The sequence below is a fragment of the Heterodontus francisci genome, chromosome 15 (assembly GCF_036365525.1).
Source record: "Heterodontus francisci isolate sHetFra1 chromosome 15, sHetFra1.hap1, whole genome shotgun sequence".
Taxonomy (NCBI): Eukaryota; Metazoa; Chordata; class Chondrichthyes; order Heterodontiformes; family Heterodontidae; genus Heterodontus; species Heterodontus francisci.
In genome coordinates, this window is record NC_090385.1 from 66,336,925 (window position 1) to 66,361,144 (window position 24,220).

Genomic DNA, 24,220 nt, shown 5'->3' on the forward strand with positions numbered 1-24,220 from the left:
TAAGTGACAGCCATTCACTGGTTCATTGATCAAGGCATTGCCCTGAGCAATCAGAGTCAAGCTGCCTGGTTTAAATTTCAAACAGATCTTGGCAGTTTATGGTTAGTCACCATAAACTGGTGCATTCTCCATGGCAACGCCTCTACCAATCAGCACTCTCTTCTCATACAGTCTAAATTTGTTGCTTCCCTTACATTGGTATTCTTGCGAATTGTCCTGATGAATGCAAGACGAAAAGCTTTGACAAAATGTCTCTATTTTCAGCAATAGTCATAATTACTGCCCTCACTGGCCCTAAGAAGCTAATTTCCTATTTGTAGAATGTCAACTTCTCTATAACGATTTTAAAAAATCCACATTTTTTGTAAAGTATATTTTTTAGATGTTTGTTTATTTTAGCTTCTATCTTAATCCAATCATAAACATTTACATTTATTTTACTATCTGAAAATTTAAATTATAAGTGAAGGATACTATTTGCTTTTAACTTCCTGGTTTGCTGTGTATGAATAGTTCAACATGACTGGCTGGCATCACTGCTGCTGCACAAAAATCACTCCTTGGCTTGGCACCAGTTTCAAATTAACATTGGGAAAGGGGCAAACCACATCACAGTGATCAGCTTTCTTTGAGGTCACGGCAAGTGCTCTTGCTTCGCTACTGACTGCAAAATTCAGCCTATTATAATCCTGTTGTTGTGTGTGCTTCATGAAGATTGATTTCATTTGGACTTATTGACATTTCATGCTTTGTGATTTGTTTTGCACAATGTGTTTAGCTGTGGAGTTCTTCTTTATATTGTGAAACTAATTCTTTTTTAAACTGTAATATATTTAGCACTTAAAGCCCACCGTTCTAAATATTAGATGTTCTGACTGTCTAACACTAACATGGCCAATTTCACTCTTATTTCAGGTGTAGCAGTACTTGAAGGACCAATGTATGCAGTTGGTGGACACGATGGATGGAGTTACCTTAACACAGTAGAAAGATGGGATCCACAAGCTCGTCAGTGGAACTATGTTGCTAGCATGTCAACTCCAAGAAGCACGGTGGGAGTTGCAGCATTAAATGGCAAGTAAGTAGCTTCATTGCAGATGGGCTGAGTTAAATCTTTGCATTGACTCACAAAAGAAATTACACATAACACTTTTCAATAACATACATTTAAATTAAACTCAATAAATGTACTTAATGCTAGATGATACGATGTTTCGAATTTTGTGGTCAATGGCGAAGTGATGGCACTCACCATTGACCTCGAAGAAAGCTGCCCACAAAGATCTATTGATCTCTGTGGCGTAGACTTCCCCTTTCCCGATGTTAATTTGAATCCGATGCCCAGCCAAGGGGAACTCCAAGCATCCAGCAACAGTGATGCCATCAAGCAGTGGTAAGCAGCCAAACACATTGAAGAATTCTTATGGACAGCAAACCAGGAAGTAAAATGCGTCGATTATTCTTCACTTTCTATAAATTTTACTGAGAGCAAAATAAAGATTGGGATATACACTTAGAAGCTGCAATATCATAAACAAACTTAACCTTTTTTACTATATAAAGGAAACTATGGAATTTTTATTTGAAATTACACAAATATAAAATTAGTTTTCATGGCCAGATAAGTTGGTCAGCGCTAGTTATGACTTAGTGCACCATTAAAAATCCAGTTACACCTCACTAACAAGGTGTAACTTTTTCAGGGGTTTAACAGCGATATTAAGCATAAAAGGCAAAATTCTCATCAGTTAAATGATTGCTAATGACTACTGTTTGCGGGCACTTTAACGGCGCAATATGTGGAGGAGCAGAGTATCACAGCAACTGCTGAAATACATGTTTAACTATGCAAGTGCAGATGCTCGAAGTTGCTATCAGTTTCACAGGCTAATGATGGCAAACGCTAAAGTTTTCATCATTATTACAACCATACAATCCGGACCATTAATCATTGTGCTGCAGAAAACGTCAATCGGACTGAAAGCGTGGATTCATTATACTGGATAATGCTCCAACTTCTGATTTAAAGAAAAATTGCAAAAGTGTTGGAATTTTGAAACAAGAAGTGCTGGAAGTACACAGCAAATCAGTCAGCAGCTGAAAAGATACATTAATGTTGTGTCCAGACCCTGCTGTAGGACTCGCAGACAAAAAGGCCCCATTATAGGACTGAACAATGCAAAAGGGCTGGGTGAGGAACAGTAGGTAGGTATCAAGGTTAAAAAAAACTGGAAAGAAGGATGTTATAGAAAGATCACCTTTAGAGACAGAAAAAAGGAATGAAAATAAATAGATATGGGAATTGTTAAGTAAGGCAGTGAAAAGCATGGGAAAGACAAGCTGGCTAATTTGTGCTAATAGCCTGAGGCTACCTTTGGGTATCTTCAGCACTATTTAAATTTTTTCCCTCAGAGGGGCTGATTCAAATGGCTCTTCTCCACAGACGCAACATTCATCCACTCAAAATGTTTTAATATTTGATGTGCTGAATATTTATTTGAAGACACATTCGAAATCCATTTTAAGAAGAGTGCACGACATCCAAATAGCAGCTTTTTCAGACACCCCAGTTTATGGAATATTAAAAAAAATGGGGGAGGAATGAAGTGATATGTGGATGGGAGAAAGATGAGTGAGAGAGCAACAATTGATGTTTTGCAGACTGCCCAGGGGAAGAATGAGATTCAGTTATTGAAGTATGCATTAGTGGAGTGTAGGAAATCAAAGATAGAAAGGCCACTGCAGGAGTTGGAAGAGGAGTTGAAAGGGAGGTCTGGATTACAACGCAGCCATCAATGTAACAGAGGAAGGTGTGAGGGAGGGGGCTACAATAGTATTGTAATAGTGAAAGTTCCACATATCCTATAAAAAGATGGGCATTGCTGGGAGCTGCTCTGTTTGCTGTCCACTAATTACAAGTTCAGGTTCAAAAACAGGCACAAAGCCTGTTCCAAACTGCTCTGCCTCATGTTTCAATGAAATGCTATTTTTCCCTCCGGGCACTGAAGAGGGTAAAATACTAAATTGCCCTGATGGCCTGAGGCTGTCTTTGTGTATCTGTTGCACGTGTTTTCAGTTTCTCCCTCAGACGGACTGATTCACACAGCTCTCCTGCAATATTCATGCACTCAAAATATTTTAAAATTTGAAATGCTGAATACCTATTTGAATGTTAGAAATCCGTTGTGAGCTGTGCAACACATTCGAATGGCATCTGTTTCAGGCACCTCAGTGAGTGGCTGAACCAGACAAACTAGGAAGGAAGGTTTTAAGTTCACTCCCTGATCTGTGCTCATGCATTAATCCCAGCCCAGATATCAGATGCACCCTTCAGGGTTCTGAAGGGGAAAACTGTCCAGGTTCTTTGCCTACAAATTGCTTTAAAAAAAAAATAATTTGTGGGATGTAGGCTTTGCTGCCAAGGCCAACATTGATTGCCCATCCCTAATTGCCCTTGAGAAGGTGACGGTGTGGCTTGCTAGGCCATTTCAGAGGGCAGTTAAGAGTCGACCACAATCCACTGGTTCTGGAGTCACATATAAGACATATAAGTACATTAGTGAACCAATTAGGGTTCTTACAACAATCCAGTAGTTTTATGGTCACCATTACTGATACTAGCTATTTAAAAAAATCCATATTTAATTAATTACCTGAATATAAATTCTCCAACTGCCGTAGTAGGATTTGAACTCATGACTATGAATCATTAGTCTAGGCCTCTGAATAACTAGTTCAATAACATAACCAATAGTCTTGCTTGTGACGCACCCATGATGAATAGCCTGCCTGTTGCTGTCAAGTCTAATGCTTGAAAGATGCCCACGTGGGCAAGGTATCAAAGTATGATTGGTACCAATGGAACCAATGGAAGCAAGGAATTAACACATGCAGGAAAAGAGAGGGGAGAGGAGAAAACTGGTGAGCAAAGAAAAGAACAAGTAGAATAAAAGCAAAATACTGCGGATGCTGGAAATCTGAAATAAAAACAAGAAATGCTGGAACCACTCAGCAGGTCTGGCAGCATCTGTGGAAAGAGAAGCAGAGTTAACGTTTCGGGTCAGTGACCCTTCTTCGGAACTGACAAACATTACAAATGTCACAGGTTATAAGCAAGTGAGGTGGGGGTGGGGCAAGAGATAACAAAGGAGAAGGTGTAGATTGGACAAGGCCACATAGCTGACCAAAAGGTCATGGAGCAAAGGCAAACAATATATGTTAATGGTGTGTTGAAAGACAAAGCATTAGTACAGATAGGGTGTTAACGGACTGAATATTGAACAGCAGCAAGTGCAAACATGAAAAAAAACAGTGGGTAAGCAAACTGAACAAACTAAGCTGAAATGAAATAAATGCAAAAAAAGATTGTAAAAAATGTAAAAAAAAAAAGAAAAAATAACTAAAAATGAAAGTAAAATGGGGGGGCTGTCATGCTCTGAAATTATTGAACTCAATGTTCAGTATGGCAGGCTATAGTGTGCCTAATCGGTAGATGAGATGCTGTTCCTCGCTCAGGAACAGCATCTCATCTACCGATTAGGCACACTGCAGCCTGCCGGACTGAAAATTGAGTTCAATAATTTCAGAGCATGACAGCCCCCCATTTTCCTTTCATTTTTAGTTATTTTTTCTTTTTTTCTTTTTTACATTTTTTACAATCTTTTTTTTTTGTATTTATTTCATTTCATCTTAGTTTGTTCAGTTTGCTTACCCACTGTTTTTTTTTTCATGTTTGCACTTGCTGCTGTTCAATATTCAGCCCGTTAACACCCTATCTGTACTAATGCTTTGTCTTTCAACACACCGTTAACATATTGTTTGCCTTTGCTCCATGACCTTTTGGTCAGCTATGTGGCCTTGTCCAATCTACACATTCTCCTTTGTTATCTCTTACCTCACCCCCATCTCACTTGCTTATAACCTGTGACATTTTTAATATTTGTCAGTTCCGAAGAAGGGTCACTGACCCGAAACGTTAACTCTGCTTCTCTTTCCACAGATGCTGCCAGACCTGCTGAGTGGTTCCAGCATTTCATGTTTTTTTATAAAAGAACAAGTACCACTTGTTTGCAATGAAACAGCAGAAACTTGAGAGTCACAAATTAGGACAAAAATGATATATGGTGCTACCTATTAGATTCTATGGAAACTGCAACATACAGCTGGCATTAGTTGCTCTGAAAGAATTTGCATAGGTGAAATGTTGCATAGTGCACCCATGTGATGAACTCCTTAGAAACTGGATTGTTCCAGATGGTGATGGGGACAGGACGTAGCATCACCATTAATTCACACGTTACTTAATCTTAATCAAGTATCAAGACCATTTGTTTGGTTTCTATTGTCCTTAGCAGTTTTGTACTATATGTAAAAGACTCAAAGATTAATGATACATTGCATTGCAGTGTAAAACTAATCAATAATCAGTGTAAAACTAAAACACCTCAGCAGTAATAGATTTATTTCACCATGTTCAGTCAAGCAGTAATTGCAAGGTTCATGTATTTAAAATTTACACAGAACAAACTCTGCAGGCAGTGCTTGCAGTAACAATACTAAAGAAAGAACTTGAATTAGATTGTATCTTTTATGTCTTTTGGACATTCCAAAGTGTTTCACAGCCTACTAAATTACTTTTGAATTTTAGTCAGTATTATTTTGTTGGCAAATATAACATCCAATTTGTGCACAGCAAGATTCCACCAGTCGTAATCAGGTAAATGCTGATCAGGATTTAGGGAGAACTCTCCTGCTCTTTGCATTTTTCATTTGTCTGAGCAGGCAGATGGGACCTCACCCAAAAGACAGCACCTTTGACATTGCAGCATTCTCTTAGTACAGCACTAAAGTGTGGTAGATATTGTGGGGCTTAATCCTATGACCTCTGGCTCAGGCCTTTTTTTTAAATTCTTCCATGGGATGTGAATGTCGCTGGCTAGACCAGCATTTGTTGCCCATCCCTAATTGCCCTTGGTGGTGAGCTGCCTTCTTGAACCGCTGCAGTCCATCTGGTGTTGGTACACCCACAGTGCTGTTAGGGAGGGAGTTCCACGATTTTAACCCAGCGACAGTGAAGGAATGACAATATATTTCCAAGTCAGGATGGTGTGTGGCTTGGAGGGGAACTGGCAGATGGTGGTGTTCCCATGCATCTGCAGCCCTTGTCCTTCTAGGTGGTAGAGGTCGCAGGTTTGGAAGGTGCTGTTGAAGGAGTCTTGGCGAATGATTGCAGTGCATCTTGTAGATGGTACACAGTGCTACCACTGTGCGCTGGTTGTGGTGGAGTGCTACCACTAAGACAAATGACTAATGCACTTTACTGGCAGCTAATGAAAAATAGAAAATACCAACAATCTGTGGCATTCCTGGCATTGTACAATGTTGAGCTCTTTAACAATCTTATTTATTCCAGATTAAAGACACATAGCTGGCAATTCCACAGAAATAGTAATGTGTACGCCAGTGTTATTTCAAGATAACGCACCAAAATTGGGAGATTAACCAGGTCAATCACTTCTCTATCTTATTCTTTCATATAATGGGAAAAGCTTATAATGGGCTGTTTAGTCTAGCTATCTTATTCACTGGCCTCCTGAGATGCTGAGTGGAGAAATGATGTGCCTCCCGCAACAGGTCTTAGTGGGAAAATTGATGTGATGTGTTCCAAGGTCTGGGATTCGTGGTCACAATCGCACTTCGAGCCGTCCCTCAACTTCCACTTAAGAAACAGGTCGCCGCATCGTCCATGTGCTTTCCAGGGACCTCTACCGATGTGTCAGTTACGAGGTGTTGGCTTTTTAATGCTGCATATGTCGCACGATTCTGTCTATCAGGATAGTGGGTTGATACCAGCTACATGAATATTAATTGCTGTTTTCTAGAATGGCCGGCACAATTTTAAGTGCTATTTTGGTGGGTTTTTCGCATCTTTGTGAATGGAAAGGTTGGTGCTGCTCCTGACTTCTTCCATCAATGGAGCACTGTAATGAGAAGCTTTTTATGTTGTTTGATGCAACATAAATGAGATGCGTGGAGTTCAGTTGATTGAAGATCTCAAACAGGTTTATTTACAGCTAACTATTATACACAGTACAGAGCTAACTATTTACAGAAGCTGCCTCTACGTGTTAGAGTAGCAGAGTGAGATGGGCCTGTAGTTACATGACTGCATCCTGGTAGTCAGCTCATTAGCATACTAAGATCTTAAAGGGATATCACTCTTAAAGGCAAGCACACAACATCCCCCTTCTTTCCAAAGCTAAGTCTCGTATGCTAAACGCAAAAACACATAACATTAGATAAGATCAAAATTATTTACAAATGGATGAGATTGTGAAATTTACAAATATAGAGGCTCAAAAGTCCATATATCATCTCAGTGGTTTGACAACTCTTGTTCGGGGAATCTGTATCTCATCTGTTGCTGTTTTTTCTGAAGTTTCTCCCTCTCTGCGTTCAGTTTCTGTTGCTCTGCCTTCAGCTTGCGAACATACTCTGTTGCTTTTCTCAAAATAATCATTTTTGAAGCCTTGTCATTCTTGGAAAGTTCCAGCACCTCATCTCGAAGAGCCAATAGATAATGCTTCAACTCATTCCTCCTCTGTCTCTTCAGGACATTGCATGTCCTTTGCCTCTCCTCATCCTCCACATCTGAAAGCTTGGGGCTCCAGGTCGAGGACTTGTTGAGGGAACAGTACTTGTTCTCATGGAGATACCTGTCCATTCTGGCTCATTATGGTGCTGGTGGTTCTCTAGACAGCAGAAGTGAAGGCGCGACATAAATGTGCTGTTGTTGGGTTTCCAGACTGCAGCATTTGATGCTGGTCAGAGTCTGAGAGCAGGTTCCAGTCCTTGGAGATTTTGCCTTGGCAATACTGTCATGGATAGTTATGATGTTGAGGTCCTTACACGCTGGTAGTCCTGCCACTGCTGGTCTGCTCGTGTCTACTAGGTAGAATATTTGTGGTTTCCAAGCCGACTTGCCATAGCTGCATTGCATGATTAGTGTGCCACTGCAAGGGATGGGTGACCCATTATATGCAGATAACTTGGCAGTCATTTATTGTATTATTGATTTCCAACGACTAAGGTACATGTCTTTGAGGTTTCGGAATGGTAGGATATCTGCACGAGCTGCGGTGTCAATCCTGACCCTGAGTGTATGCTTGCCAGCTTTCTTTGGGCACATGCTGTTAACAGTGGCGAAAGCTTGCTGTTGTTGTACTTCATCAACATGATACATCAGGTTCACAATGTGAAATGCTTGTTCGTCTTCTCGCTGAGAATTACTTCTCTCTGAGTCTCGCCTCATGTCTGTTTTGTTGTGGACCTCATGTATTCCCTTGCTTTTATGCAGTTCCTTGCTGCTGTTGCCCTGTTGTCTGTTTGTTTCCAACCGTTACTTCTGGTGGTGGCTTTGGCACCAGAATTCCTGCGTAGGCGGGCCCAGTGTCCTTTTGTATCGCACACCTTGCACAGGTCACGAAATGCACGATAACATCGCCGTGAGTGGGACAGACTGCACTTACCGAATAGCTTGCTTGTTCTTTTCGACCTGGTTATGGTGCTGATACTGTTGGTTGCAGCTAGTGCTTGTGGGTGCTGTTGTCCAGCTAAATTGGCTTCGTATTTCCTGCCATCTTCCAGCAGTGATGCTGTGAACTTTCTTTCACCCACCCCCCCCCCCCAAGAGGTCCTTCTGAAATGCTTCAATGGGTGTCGATACAATCAGCAGCTCCATTATTCAGACTGACAGCTCAGCTTCTGAGAAGTCGCATTCATTGCTCTTATTATAGCATAAGCTGATGAACTGATCTATTGATTCATGTGGCTGTTGCCTGTCAGTCATCAATTCCAGATGGTGAATTCGAAAATTCACTCTTAATCGGAGCTGATCTTCCAGCACTTTCCATATTTTTGCAGGATCTTTCAAGTCGTGTTCAGATAATCCAGAGGTATTGATTCCATGCAATTGATCCAGAGGTATTGATTCCAAGACTCTCTGTTTACACAGCTGTGGTTCTTCACGTTCAAAAGGTTTTATGAGTTTTTTTGAAACTCTGGCTGAGTGAATGAAAGCTCTTCACGCTGGGATGATTTAATGTTTTCTTTTTAAAGCTTCAGCTACGAGCTGTATGAATGGTCGATTCCCGCGCTTTTTGCTGTCGGGCGCCTCCTGCAATCGCGCAGACTTGATCAGCTTGGGGGAGCCTTTGAAAATAATCGATCAGCCTGAGCTAGGAATTGGGTTTTCCCTGTTTTGTTCTTTTATTGAGGCTTTTAAGAAACATCAACTCTGCAAGCACCTCAGTTTTGTTTTCAACGGGGATTCTGACTTATCTAATCGTAGTGATTGATTTGCAGCCTGTCATTCAGCTTTGTTTTCTCCAGCTAGATTTGAGGTTTTTTTTCTCTTCTATACACTGTTTGGGCCAGTATTTCTTTTATCGTTCTCTCTTTTAGCTATAGGTAATTTTTAAAGCTGTTTTACTGTAGTCTTCAAGCTTGGATTCTTTCTTCTCCTCCCACCTCTGCCACCATATAATGAGAAGCTTTTTATGTTGTCTGATGCAACATAAATGAGATGCTTGAAGTTCAGTTGATTGAAGATCTCAAACAGGTTTATTTCCAGCTAATTATTATACACAGTACAGAGCTAACTATTTAGGGAAGCTGCCTCTAGGTTTTACAGTAGCAGAGACTGACCTGTAGTCACATGACTGCTTCCTGGTACTCAGCTCATTAGCATACTAAGATCTTAAAGGGATATCACTTTTAAAGGCAATCACACAACAAGCACGATGGTGTCAGAGCAAATGGCAGGCAGGGCAATGTGGGACAGCACAGGGAGCCATCCGGTTGTGGTGGACTTGAGCCTCCCTGACACTGTCCTCATAGGGACATTTAACTGCACATTTTTGTGTGGCAGCTGCAGCAATCTGCAGCAGAGTAAACCGGGCCACTGTTGTGGTGCAATGTGTATTGGCTATACTCCCCCATGAAGTTCCAGTGAATTTCTAGACCAGGTTTACCCTGGTTTTTACTTCTTGGCCAGTGATGATGAGATGAGGCAGATTGGTGAGAGTCCTGTCCAGGGTGACACCCAGGCATTTTGGGTGAGGGTCATTGGCAAGTCGCTTCCGTAGAAGGAAACATTGAATTCTTTCCTGGCAGCATTATTGTTCAGATGGAACACCCACACAAATGTCTTCACTGGGTTGGGGCAGAGGCACCAGATCTGGAAGAAGCACTGCCGTAGGTCCAAGGTGCTGGCAAGCGTCCTACTCATTTCCTTTAACTTTGATTCCTGTGTCACCAGTGTTACGTCATCGGCATACACAAACTTCTGTGATTTGGTGCAAGGTATGTCTGCTGTATAGATTCTGACAAAGGCCAGCTTAAGCACCCACTCCTGTGGTAGACCATTGTTGAGCATCTGTGTTCGGCTGGTCTTATCACCAAGATAAACGTGGAACTTAGGTTTACCAATTCTGATGATCAACCATGAGATTTGCAGCATTTGATCATTGTTGAAAGCTTCAGTAGCAGGCCTTTGCGCCAGACAGTGTTGTTGCTGATGGCAAGTCTATAAAGGCAGCTCCAGTCTTCAGCTGCTTCTGAAACATTATCTAATTGTTGGTAGTGAGAGCAAGGACCTGGTCAGAGCAGCTTCTTCCTTCTCTGAAATCCGCCTGTTCGTTTGTGAGAGCGGCTTCTGAAACTGGTTTTATTCGGATACGGATGAGCTGTTCGACCACCTTGGGGACCGTAGACAGAAAGCTGATGTGATTGTACCTTTTGGGAAAGTGGGATGGTTTTCCTGGCTTTAGAATGGTCTTTGGAATTATGCCAGTCCTCTGGGGTTTATCCCAGTGTTACAGAACTTGGAGTGAGTTTGGCAAGACACATCCGTTCATTTGAGCCCTGGTTCTTGAGGAATTGTGGGTAGATACCAATGATCCTCGCAGCCTTCCCAGACTTGGTGACTGTCAGTGCTGTGTCCATCTCTTCAGGGGTGAAGGCAGCCCAAAAGGTAGTGTGTGGAGTGGCTTTTTGCAGGCAGAGCTGAAGCAGCTTTTTCACTCTGCATTTGTTTTTGGAGTAGTTGAGTTGTTTCGGATGCAAGCTGCAATGGCATCTGTATTGATCATAGGTGCTATATGTTGGACTTATCTATGACCTAGCTGTTCATTTTATCAAGTAGTTTGGTCGGAATGAGGTGTATGGCTGTGATAGGAGATAACGTTTTCTCTGACTGCTAGGCTTCCTGGGTAACTGCCTCTCTTCTTCTGCCTGCTCCCATCTCCATTCCACCGCAACTACACATGGAATGTTCCACGTTTAGTCTTTGTTAGTTGATTTTATTTTTACCCTCCAAAATAATATTTGTAGATGACGGCCACAAAAGGTCAATTCTGATCTGTCCATTTGTAAACTTGGGCATTGCTGTTTTTTTGATTTCTTTTCTTGTCACTTGGCAAGGAAAATCAGAAGTTTTGGAAACTTTGTTTCACACAAGTTAACTTTAAAATTAATTTGGGTGTCACAACACAAAATCATGGGCTATATACTTTTGTCATGATATACTACACAGTACTTCACTATCAGAATGACAAGAAGTTGGGAGGTATGTTTATCATCTGAGAACAGGGAAAAAAAACACACATGAAGCAGTTAAAATGTTAACCATTGAAAGGGTTTAAAGTCAGAGTCCCACTCAGTGTTTTCCCCAATTTCAGGACGGTTCGCACTGTCTAAATGTGGAAGCAGGATTGCCAATATGAAGGAGAAACCTGAATGCTCAATTTGCCCATAACCAAAAAAAAAAGCAGCCAATGTTGTTAACGATAACTGTTCACATTTGCAACTGGTAGCAGGTCTGCCAGCAGCGGAGCCTTGGAAAAGGAGGTATTCAGGCAGTTCTGTTTCTCCAATGGGAGTACTTCAGCCTCAAAAATCCATTTCCATTTACAGCTGAAGTTACAGCTGCTGTTGGCAGCAGCATGGCTGTATAAAGGCTGATTTAGGTCACCTCGCAACTTCTCCTGTTCACCCAGTCACAAGTCATTTTTGATAATGGCACACATGAATTATTTTAACTTTGCATGGCAAGGCTGTTGGCTGGACAACTAACAGCATCGTCCCAAGTTATAATATCATTCACTATCTGTATCGGCATATGGGAGCAGCCCACATATATGTAATAACAACTTAAGGCAATTATCAATTTATAGGAAACATAATGCGGGAGCATACCTAATTCTGGCACTATATAAGAGCATAAGAACTTAAGAAATAGGAGCGAGTAGACTATTCAATCCCTCAAAACTGCTCCACCATTCAATATGATTATGACTGATCTACTGCCTCAACTCCACTTTCCTGCCTGCTCCTCATATCCCTTGATTCCCTGAGAGATCAAAACTCTATCGATCTCAGTCTTGAATATACTCAATGATAGAGCATCCACAATCCTCTGGAGTAGACAATTCCAAAAATTCATAATCCTCCTCATCTCAGTCCTAAATGATCGACCCCTTATCCTGAGGCTGTGCCCCTGTGTAAGTACAAGTTATTGTTGTGGTTGTTGAGGAGAGTTTGATTTGAGTTTCTCGCCAATTTATTGAGAGCAATAAAAACGTGGGGGTTTTGAGACATAATGAACAATAACTTGCAACAGATTGAACAACAATTACATGGCCAATATATATTATAGCAACAATTTAACAAAGGAGTAGAGGTCATCTTGGTTTATTCTAGATAAGAAATGCAGACTAGTTAATACATGTTGAAAAATTTTACATGGGGCAAATACTAAAACAAAGGCTATTCAAGATATTTAAGAACAGAATCGATGGTCATTTACATCACTTGTCACTTTACTTGTAACAGCCATTTACTCTCTAATTCCATCAGGATTAATCACTATAAATGGAATAAACAACTTTAAGAATGTATTAATATTCCACATGGACTGACCTTTAATCTTGTCCATTGTTCTTTGGGGAAATAACAGAACTGAAAAGCAGCTAACAATGTGGAAATATCAATTGGAATTTAATTAAGGTAATTAGAACCTTATTCCCTGTAGTATTGTGAGAGGCAGTAAAATGTTATTAATTCAAGTCACTCTGTCATTGTAGTATCTAATGAGTCTCCACAAAATGCTGTCTTGAAGAGTCCATTTGGAAACCTTATTGGAAACAAATTCTATGCCACCCTCAAAGAACAAAGAACATTACGGCACAGGAACAGGCCATTCGGCCCTCCAAGCCTGCGCTGATCTTGATGCCTGCCTAAACTAAAACCTTCTGCACTTCCAGGGCCCATATCCCTCTATTCCCTTCCTATTCATGTATTTGTCAAGATGTCTCTTAAATGTCGCTATTGTATCTGCTTCCACCACCTCCCCTGGCAGCAAGTTCCAGGCACTCACCACCCTCTGTGTAAAAAACTTGCCTCGCACATCCCCTCTAAACTTTGCCCCTCGCACCTTAAACCTATGTCCCCTAGTAACTGACTCTTCCACCCTGGGAAAAAGCTTCTGACTATCCACTCTGTCCATGCCGCTCATAACTTTGTAAACCTTTATCATGTCGCCCCTCCACCTCAGTCGTTCCAGTGAAAACAATCCGAGTTTTTCCAACCTCTCCTCATAGCTAATGCCCTCCAGACCAGGCAACATCCTGGTAAACCTCCTCTGTACCCTCTCCAAAGCCTCCATGTCCTTCTGGTAGTGTGGCGACCAGAATTGCACGCAATATTCCAAGTGTGGCCTAACTAAGGTTCTGTACAGCTGCAACATGACTTGCCAATTTTTATACTCTATGCCCCGACCGATGAAGGCAAGCATGCCGTATGCCTTCTTGACTACCTTATCCACCTGCGTTGCCACTTTCAGTGACCTGTGGACCTGTACGCCCAGATCTCTCTGCCTGTCAATACTCCGAAGGGTTCTGCCATTTACTGTATACCTCCCACCTGCATTAGACCTTCCAAAATGCATTACCTCACATTTGTCCGGATTAAACACCATCTGCCATTTCTCTGCCCAAGTCTCCAACCGATCTATATCCTGCTGTATCCTCTGACAATCCTCATCATTATCCGCAACTCCACCAACCTTTGTGTCGTCCGCAAACTTACTAATCAGACCCGCTACATTTTCCTCCAAATCATTTATATATACTACAAACAGCAAAGGTCCCAGCATTGATCCCTGTGGAACACCACTAGTCACATTCCTCCATTCAGAAAAACAGACATCCACTGATACCCTCTGTCTTCTATGACCGAGCCAGTTCTTTTGTCATGTAACAACTAAAAGGTAACAGGAGAGCTGCTCATTTGAAGTGATATGGACTAATTCAGATTTTGCCTCTATTTTTCTTCTATGTGGATCACATTCTCCTTGACTTGCATTCACTTACCCCTCCCTCCCACCCCCTGACTCCACCTTCTCTTTCCAAATTTTCTCCCATCCTCTCCTGAAGAGTTTACATGTGATTGGGTATGGTTCCAGGAGTTTTGGCAGCCCTTTAATATCTCAGTCAAGTTGCTGTTTTTCATGCATAAACATGACAGTGAATGCCTGTTTTGCCATGGCAGGCATCACAGCTGAGTCTAATCCTGTCTTCACCTGAAATCAATACCCACACATATATACACATTCCAGCAGGGGTCTGAAGAGCAATGAGCAACAATGCCAATTGAGAAGTGTCTCTTAAACGGGTGACATTGAGTTCAATTACAGCTCCCCTTTTGCCACCCCAGCTGAGATCAACTAACTAAGTACGGACTGAAAATCAGAACAGGGACTCTCCTAATAATGGATATATGTTCAAATTTGCAAAATATGGAAAAACAAATTTGGTAATTCTTCCAAAGTACCTATAACTCAAACTTAATCCTCTGTGGTTGCACTGCATAATACAGGGGTCCAATCAGATTCTAGAGGTTCTCACTTTATTTTGTTTGTGTTCTGAAATCCTAAAGATGAATGTTATGTTTTGCAGGCTTTATGCAGTAGGTGGGCGAGACGGCAGTTCTTGCCTACGATCAATGGAGTGTTTTGATCCTCACACCAATAAATGGAGCATGTGTGCATCCATGTCCAAGAGAAGAGGAGGGGTGGGAGTTGCCACGTGCAATGGTTTTCTTTATGCAGTGGGAGGACATGATGCCCCTGCATCTAACCACTGCTCCAGGCTGTCAGACTGTGTGGAACGGTAAGAATGAACAAATGTGTTTTCTTTGCGCCTTCAGTTAACTCCCTTTCTCAACTGCAAGCAGGCTAATGTTGGGGGGAGGTGGTGGGTAATGGTTCCAATGCCATTGAACAACCTCAGGAATTGATAAATCAGAAAGGTTATGATCATGGTAAAAAAAAAGTATAGCTAGTTGTACAATGCTAAAAGAACAGGAGTCAACATTCATAGTGTTATGAAAGTGCTTCCATTTTTTTGTTAAATTTTTTGAGAAGTCATATTTAAATGGTAGAAATGGATTCGATTTTGGAAGGCTGAAGATTTCATAGATCCTGGACTTTGTTTTGCTGTTGACAGTTCATTGAAGGACACTGAAATGTGTTGAAAACATCCTTTACTGGATGTCACATGCCTTACGATAAATAAACAACAGAAACCTTGGTGACCTGGGAAAGATGTTTACAGAGAAGTGAGATATTAAGATTTATAGTGGTCAAGAGGTTCTGACCTGCTGTTTGCGGTTTCACTTGTGAGATATTGTTTTGGTTCAGTTGGGGTGTGGACAGTTTTTGAAAAGCAGTTGAAGATCAACCTGCCAAGGATAAACCCCCAGCTCATCTTTCCTGCACCGCTTTAAGAGACCCTGAGAGGTCAGTTCCTCTTTCCTCCTGTCGCAGAAAAATCCCTGCGAAAACAAAGTGTGGTAGTGAAAGCCCATGATGCTGCATTTCTCCTGGAATGCCTACTAGACTATTTCTCGACATCTCCGGAATGAACCGTTTCTGAAAAAATCCCAGTGATTGTATACCCGGATGCCAGACCAAAAGGGACAACTGACATCCTTCCAGATCTTCTCTTTTTTTTCTTCAAGAATTAGCAAGTATTTGGCCAAAGTATTTTTATTTGTTATTTTTATGTAACAGCGTTCTGCAGAGAAATTTCTTTACTTTTTTCAGTGTGTGAGAGTTTGTGTGTGGGGGCTTTAAAAAAGGAACTTTCAGATTTCAATTTGTGTGTTAATGCTTTGCTTTATTACTGCATAAGTTTTTTTTATAATAAACTGATCATTTTAATTTTTATTAAAGAAACCTGTTGGTGTATTTTATTCTGAGATAAAGAGTAGAGTATATGATTGACCAAATCAGTAATTGGGTAAACATTTAAAAAAAAAATATGTTGTAACCTGTGAAGAAGTGGGACTAGAAAAGAGAGTGCACTCATCCCACCTCAGTCGTAACATATAATTGGGGGCTCTGTGAGGGATAATCCAAGAAGCCGACAATGTGAAATTGTAAGTGGGGTAATAATAATTATAAAGAGGAAAAGTGAAAAAAAAAAACAAATTTCTTGTGCATTAAAGAAAAGTTTACACTACTGGAAAGTCTTGGTCAGTTGCTACGACCTTTCTAGAAAAAGAGGACTTATCCCTGAGTGATTTCAGAAACTTAAGCATGGTTAAGCTAATAGCATTGGCAGCAGAATTGGAGTTCGAGTTAAAACCAGGAGTTAAGAAAGCAGACATAATTGAAGTAATAGCACAGCATTTGAAATTGGAAGAAGAAAATGATGAACCAGATGATATTGCAGTTGAATTACTTAAAATTCAATTTAGGATGAGGCAGCTTGAACTTGACAAAGAAAAAGAAATAGAAATGAAAAAACTTAAGCTTGAGCAATAAAGAGAATTGACAATGAAAAAGTTTGAACTTGACAGAGAGGAAAGGACAAAAGAGAGAACATTTCAAAGAGAAAGAGAAGAAAGGGAATTCGAAGTTAAAAAGTGGGAACTAAGTCAAAAGAGTGGCCTTGACTCTAAGGAAAATTCTGATGAAGAAAGATCTGACTCCAGCCCAGAACCTAGTGGAGAGCTATTTAAATTTGTGCAAGCCTTCCCGAAGTTTGAAGAAAGGGATGTAGAGACATTTTTCATTTCTTTTGAAAAGATAGCCAGACAGATGAAGTGGCTGAAGAAAAGCTGGACACTGCTTATGCAAAGCAGGTTGATGGGCAAAGCTCATGAAGTTTATGCCATGCTTTCTGAGGAGGCTTCTACAGATTATGAGATGCTTATGAGTTGGTCCCTGATGCATACAGGCAGAAATTTCAGAACTTCCAGTGACAGCCTGGTCAGACTTATATAGAATTTGAGAGGGTACAGCAAATTAATTTTGATCATTGGATGCGGGCACTAAATGTACAGGCCACGTATGAAAACCTTAGGGAATTAATTCTCCTGAAAGAATTTTAAAATTCACTCCCTCCATTAGTAAGAACCCAGAAGGTTTGAACAGCCAGACAGGCAGCTGAAATCGCTGATGATTATGAGCTTGTTTACAATCCCAAATCCTTTGTCCGTCACCCGCTCAAACCCAAGAAGGAAAGAAGGTGGGAGGGTGAAAGGAAGGCAAGTAGTCAGGGGCAAGAAGGGATAGCTGGGAACGCCCAGGATCTCCTCCTCAGGCCAGAAAGGAAGATGCTGAGGGTGGAAGTGAAGTCCAAAAGCCTACGTGTTACCATTGTCACAAGGTGGGACACCTTCGTGCAGAATGCTGGAAGTTGCGGGGTAAACCATGGGACTTATTGGGGTACACAAAGCCAGTGTAGAGAAAGAGGCCCTGACCAAGAGTACAACAGATCAAGCTGTACCTCTGATTGCAGCTGTAAGACCAAATACAAAAACCGCTGTGAGTGCGGGGGACGTGAATAAGATACCTGAGATTTATAGGCAATTCTTGTCAAAAGAAAAAGTAACTCCTTATCCCTCAAGTGAGACAGGCAAACTTATAGTTATACTTAGGGATACAGGAGCCACCCAAACTCTTTTGCTGGAGAAGAGCATACCTTTTCCCCCAGAGAGTGCATTGAATGCCAAGGTTTTAATGAATGGTATTGGAGGGGAGTATATACCCGTCCCTTTGTATCGGGTGCACCTAGAGTGTGACCTAATGTCTGGAACAGTAACTGTAGGAGTTGTCCATAGTTTGCCTGTAGATGGAGTTGACCTACTCCTGGGGAATGATTTGGCCTGAGCGAAGGTAGTAGCTTCTCCAGCAGTCACGGAAATACCTAGTGAAGTCAAAGAGATAGAACAGTTGCAGGAAAGGTTCCAGGAATTTTTCCTTCATGTGTAGTGACCCGAGCAACGGCTAAACCAGTTCCATTGTCCGAGGTAAAATTGGCACCACAGACAGATAGCCTTTGGAGATTTGGATAATCTGAAGGAAATGTTTAGTAAGTCTTCTCTGATCAAGACTCAGCAAGTGGATCCAGATTTAAATAAAGTGGCACAATAGGCTTTAACTGAACCTGAGGCAAAAGGAGTTCCAGAAAGCAACCAAATTAAAAATGGGATTCTGATGAGGAAGTGGAAACCTCCTCACAGACCTGCAGACGAAGAATGGATGGTGGTTCGCCAGATAATGGTACCGCCGGGAAATATTAAGGCTAGCCCATGAAATTCCTGTGACGGGATATGTGGGGATCCAGAAGACACAATCACGTATTGGTCAACATCTTTACTGGCCAGGTCTTTCCAAGGACATGGTGCAGTTTTGTAAACAGGCCATAAGTGCCAGATTGTGGGAAAACCGCCATCTGCCATAAAACCGGCACCTCTAATTCCCATATCGGTTTTTGGGGAACCATTTAGTAGGGTGTTGACAGACTGTATAGGACCTTTATCGAAAACAAAAACGGGACACCAATATATACTCACTCTCGTGGATATGGCTACTCGGTTCCCAGAGGCCATTCCCTCGAGAACAATTTCTGCTAAGGTAGTGGTAGAGAGGTTAACCCAGTTCTTCACTAGATATGGATTACTGATTGAGATCCAATTGAATTTTTCAGGCAGTTATAGGTAATTTTGGGTATAACGTAATTAAAGTCTTCAGCATACCACCCGCAGACACAAGGGGCTTTAAGAAAGGTACCATCAGACCCTCAAAATGATGAACAGGGCGTACTGTCATGAATATCCCAATGATTGGGATAAAGGGCTAGAATTTCTTTTGTCCGCTACTCGGGATTTAGCTGATGAGTCTACTGGTTTTAGTCCTTTTGAATTAGTTTATGGACATGAGATAAGAGGTCCTCTAAAACTAATCAAAGAAAATTTTTTAGAACTGGGCGGCACAGTGGCGCAGTGGTTAGCACCGCAGCCTCACAGCTCCAGCGACCCGGGTTCAATTCAGGGTACTGCCTGTGTGGTGTTTGCAAGTTCTCCCTGTGTCTGCGTGGGTTTCCTCCAGGTGCTCCGGTTTCCTCCCACAGCCAAAAGACTTGCAGGTTGATAGGTAAATTGGCCATTATAAATTGCCCTTAGTATAGGAAGGTGGGAGGGGAATATAGGGACAGGTGAGGATGTGGTAGGAATATGGGATTAGTGTAGGATTAGTATAAATGGGTGGTTGATGGTCGGCACAGACTCGGTGGGCCGAAGAGCCTGTTTCAGTGCTGTATATCTAAATCAAATCAAAAACAGAGGGACGAATCTTCTTTGGTAGATTATGGGCTGGATTTTATAGCCCCCCAACGTCAGGGGTAGTAGTGGGGGTGGGGGCGTGCTGCCATGGGCCTCGATGCTGGGAAGGCCCGGCCCATATTGCCAGTAGTGGCAAGGCCTCATGGCGGCCACTCTGCTGCTTGGTGACGGAAGCCAAATCTAAGTATTGAAATAAATGGAATTAATGAATAAATGTCCTACCCGCTCCCACCATCCATCACCCTCCGATATTGCCGCCTATGGCCAGCACTCCCGCGCTTTTGGATCTCTGTCTGGAGTGGGGAGGGGGGAGCAGGTAAGTTTCTCTGTCGAGGAGGGCGGGGGTGGGGGGAACGGGGCCAAACTCCTCCGATTGGTTTAGGGGATGGTGGGAAGGGGTAAAGTGCATAGTTTGTGAACTATGGGGGGTGAAGGTCACATGCACAAGGTAAGCCTTTCGGGGGGTGGCGAAGAGGGCAAGGAATGAATAAAATGGGGAGAGGGGCTAGAAATATTTATTTAATTTTTCCAAATCAATTTCAAATCACTGTTTCTTTAAAAATTTAAATTGTAGTGTAGGACTCGAAGCCCTTTAAAAATGGAGCTGACGCCTGCAGAGTGGTGTCTGACGCCGTTACCAATTCGGACCGCCTGCCCCCTCCACGTCATTGGGGTTGGAGGGTTGCGGTCCATCCTGGCCATTTAAATGAGCTGAATATCACGGCGGCTCCGCAATGTCCGGTCCGCATGGGCGGACTGCCATTTTGAAGCAAGCTTATAAATCCAGCCCTATGTATCTGTGCTCCTGGAATGGCTCACGGGAGCCTGCAAAGTGGCTCAGGAGCGCCTGAAAGCTTCCCAAACAACCAAGTAGAAATGGGCAGACTGGCATGCCAAGACCCGAACATTTCAACCAGGGGATAAGGTGTTAGTATTATTGCCGTTACAGGGTGAACCAATGAAAGCACAATTCAGTGGTTCATATAAAGTGGCCAAAAGAATTGGTAAATTATTTGATTGACACCCCAAATCGCCGGGAGGAGGATAAGCAAGCACAGGTATGTCAAGTAGTAGGGACAGTGAAGGATGAAAGGGATAGTGAAGATGAGGCAGAAGGAAACCGAGACAATTCTCAGATTGAACCTCCTACTATTCAGTTAGCTCACCCTGAATTGTTAGGGAGATTAGATACTATGCTTTCATATTTAGACGCAGAACAACGAGAAGACCTAACAAGGCTACCCACAGCATTTAAAGAAGTCTGTAGGGGCAAACCAGGATGTACAACCTTTGCCACACATGAGGCTGGGTTTTAAGAGCCCGCTGCCGAGATTGGCGGCAAGCTCAAAAAATGGTGTGGGTCGCACGCCAAAGAGCCCTCACAATCTTAAGCATTGCGGCTCATTTAAGTAGTTGGGGCGGCCCTTCCCCCACCCCGCAATCACATGAAGGGGGCAGGCTGTCTGTTGCTGGCAATGGTATCAGCTGCCTATGCACAGGCACTGGCGCCATTTTTAAAGGGCAGCCAGCTCTGCTGGCATAGTAAATTTTTAAAGAAAGATTCCCCCAAAACTAAATACATAAATTTCTTATGCCCACTTCCCATCCCTGATAACAATTACAATAATTAGTTGCCCTTTTCCCCTTGAAAACACTTACCTTTTACAGCTGACCTTGCCCCCCCCCTAAACTGCACAAAGTTTAAAATTCAACCTTTCCCACCATCCCCTACTTCCATTACATGTATTTGACCCCGTTTGCCCTTCCCCTCCCACACTGATAAACATAGCTCCTCCCCTCTCCCCACCAGTGTGGCACCTCATTTCGCCGGACGCGAATATGAAGGTGCGGGAGTGCCAGCTGCTGCTCAAGATCTCAGGTAACTGTATTTAAATGTATTAAGTTTATTAATTTGCATATGTAAATTGTGGTCCCATCGGCCAGCAGCGAGAGGGCTGCCACGGACATTACCACCGCTGGGAGGTTTGGGCCGGGCCCTTTCCGATAAAAGAGCATCCTTAATCACTCAAGTCTAAAGAAACAGGCCCAGGTAAAAGCAGAAATCCAATACATGTTGGAAAACCACCTAACTGAACCCAGTCAAAGCAGCTGGAGTTCCCCAGTCACGTCAGTGCCTAAACCTGACACTCCAACTTGATTCTGCATAGTCTACAGAAAGGTTAATGCAGTAACAAAGGCAGACACCTACCTAGTTCCTTGCTTGGAAGACTGTAGTGGGCAGAGCCATGTTTCTTACAAAAATAGATTTGTTAAAGGCATACTAGCAGGTTCCTTTAACACCCCGAACAAAAGAAATATTAGTCTTTGTCTTTTCCAATGCCGAGTGATGCCATTCGGGCTAAAAAATGCCCCAGCCTCTTTTCAGACACTAATGAACCAAGTGGTAGCCAGTGTTCCTAACTATGTGGTTTACCTTGATAATATGCTGGTATACAGTGACACTTGGAAGGACCACTTGGAACAACTAGAAGCTCTTAGTGCTCTTAGAAAATTATAATCAGCTGATTTAGTGATAAACCTTGCCAAAAGTGAATTTTCAAAAGCGAGGGTAACCGACCTTGGGTATATAGTAGGGCAAGGACAAGTGTTGCAAGGAAAAGTAACAAGCATTTGTGGAGTTCCCTACCCCTAAGACTAAGCGAGAAATCATGAGGTTTTTGAGGATGTGTGGTTTCTACCGCAAGTTGGTGCCAAATATTAGTACTATAGCTGCTCCACTGACAGATTTGCTACAAAAAAAGAAAGCCAAAGTATTGTGGTCAGGAGAGTGTCAAGCATCTTATGAGAGGCTGAAAGCCATTTTCATTAATTAACCAGTGTTGGCTGCTTCAAATTTCACTAAGCCCTTCAAGGTAGCAATTGATGCTGATGACCTAGGGTTGGTGCCGTCCTGTTCAATAACAATGAATCAGGCAGAGAAAGGCCGGTGGAATACTTTTCCAAAAAGTTAAATCAACACCAAAAAAGATACACTGCAGCGAAAAAAGAAACTCTGGGTTTATTACTAACTCTTAAGCATTTTGAAGTCTATGTCCACCACGACTACAGAGAGACACTAGTATATTCTGATCATAACCCCCTGGCCTTTGTGGAAAAAAGTCAAAAACCAGAATGCCAGGCTATTCTGATGGAGTTTACTATTGCAACCTTATCACTTAAAGATTATCCACATTACAGAGCAACATAATACAATTGCATTATAGCAAAATACTGCGGATGCTGGAAATCTGAAACAAAAACAAGAAATGCTGGATTCACTCAGCAGGTCTGGCAGCATCTGTAGAAAGAGAAGCAGAGTTAACGTTTCGGGTCAGTGACCCTTCTTCGGAACCCCAATTGCAGATGCTTTGTCTAGGATCTAGCTGCGCTTTGAGTTATCTGAGTGCAAAGATGCTACAAAGCAGAACTGTAGCTACGTACAAAGAGTGAATGAGAATGAGTATGTAAATGTGTTTTAATATTTTTTTCCATCTTCTGTTTTTTCACTCTTTGTAATGAAACGCATTTAAAAATGATGTTTCATTCCTCCAAGGATAGAGGTCTTCCGAAAGTGCTTCCATTTAAGTGCCTCCACTTTTTTTGTTATATTTTTGAGGAGTCATATTTAAATGGTGGAAATGTATTTGATTTTGGAAAGCTGAAGATTTCATAGACACTGGACGTTTTTTTTATTGTTGACAATTCACTGAAAGGACACTGAGATAATGAACTGAATTTAACCAGCCGTCCGGCATTGGGGGTCATGGTGGGGAGGCCCGGAAAATTCTTCTGGGAGAGGTCCACCGGAACCCCTGACGCCAGAATGGCCCCACCATATTTTACTGGCGGCGGCGAGGCCTTGATGCAGCCCCCCCCTCCCCGCCACTCAGCAATGGGGCCTTGATTTAAATATTAAAGTGAATTAAAATAAATACAAAATAACTCATCTTGACCTGATGGCCATCCCACACCGATATTCCGGCTGGTCCGCTGTCAGATCTCCGTTTGGAGATCCGAGGCATGACACTGGTGGGGAGGGGGGAGGAGTGACATTTTCAGGGCGGGAGGGGTGGGGGATGCGGTGAAGTGGAGAAACCGGTTTCCATTGGCTGAGGAGATGGTGGGAAGGGGTTGAAGGGCAAAGGTGACAAAGTTTCGGGGCGGGGGTAAATTCAGCTTGGGAATGAAGTTTTTTTTGGTGGCCCAAAAATAAAGTATGTGGTCATTGGTGGGGGGGTGGAGGTGGTAGAGTGGTTCTTAGCTTTTACTAAATTTTTTTACAATTAATATCCAAGAAATGTATCTTTAAAAATGTAAATCTGGATGAAGGGCTCGAAGCCCTTTAAAAATGGCACCCGTGCCGTCGCGGTGGCACTGGGCACCATTGCCAGGGATGAAGCAACCATCCCCTCTTCGTCAGTGGCGCACAAGTCATGCATTCCCCGTGCCTTCTTCCAAGCTCATTGTGTTAGAAAACATCCTTTACTGGATGTCCCATGCCTTACGATAAATAAACAACAGAAACTTTGGT

At 42.3% G+C, this 24,220-nt stretch overlaps 1 protein-coding gene across 5 annotated transcripts in view; it reads left to right on the forward strand.

Moving 5' to 3' along the window:
- The window catches only part of LOC137377726 (kelch-like protein 4), a 415,621-nt gene that overhangs the window by 371,885 nt on the left and 19,516 nt on the right, over positions 1-24,220 (forward strand). For 4 of the 5 annotated variants that reach the window (XM_068047695.1, XM_068047698.1, XM_068047696.1 and 1 more), the window contains 2 exons: positions 916-1,078; positions 15,015-15,227. In XM_068047695.1, the coding sequence (XP_067903796.1) occupies positions 916-1,078; positions 15,015-15,227 (376 nt within the window). Of the gene's footprint in view, positions 1-915; positions 1,079-12,915; positions 12,989-15,014; positions 15,228-24,220 lie in introns of those variants that run through there. The other variant, XM_068047697.1, reaches the window with a different exon arrangement.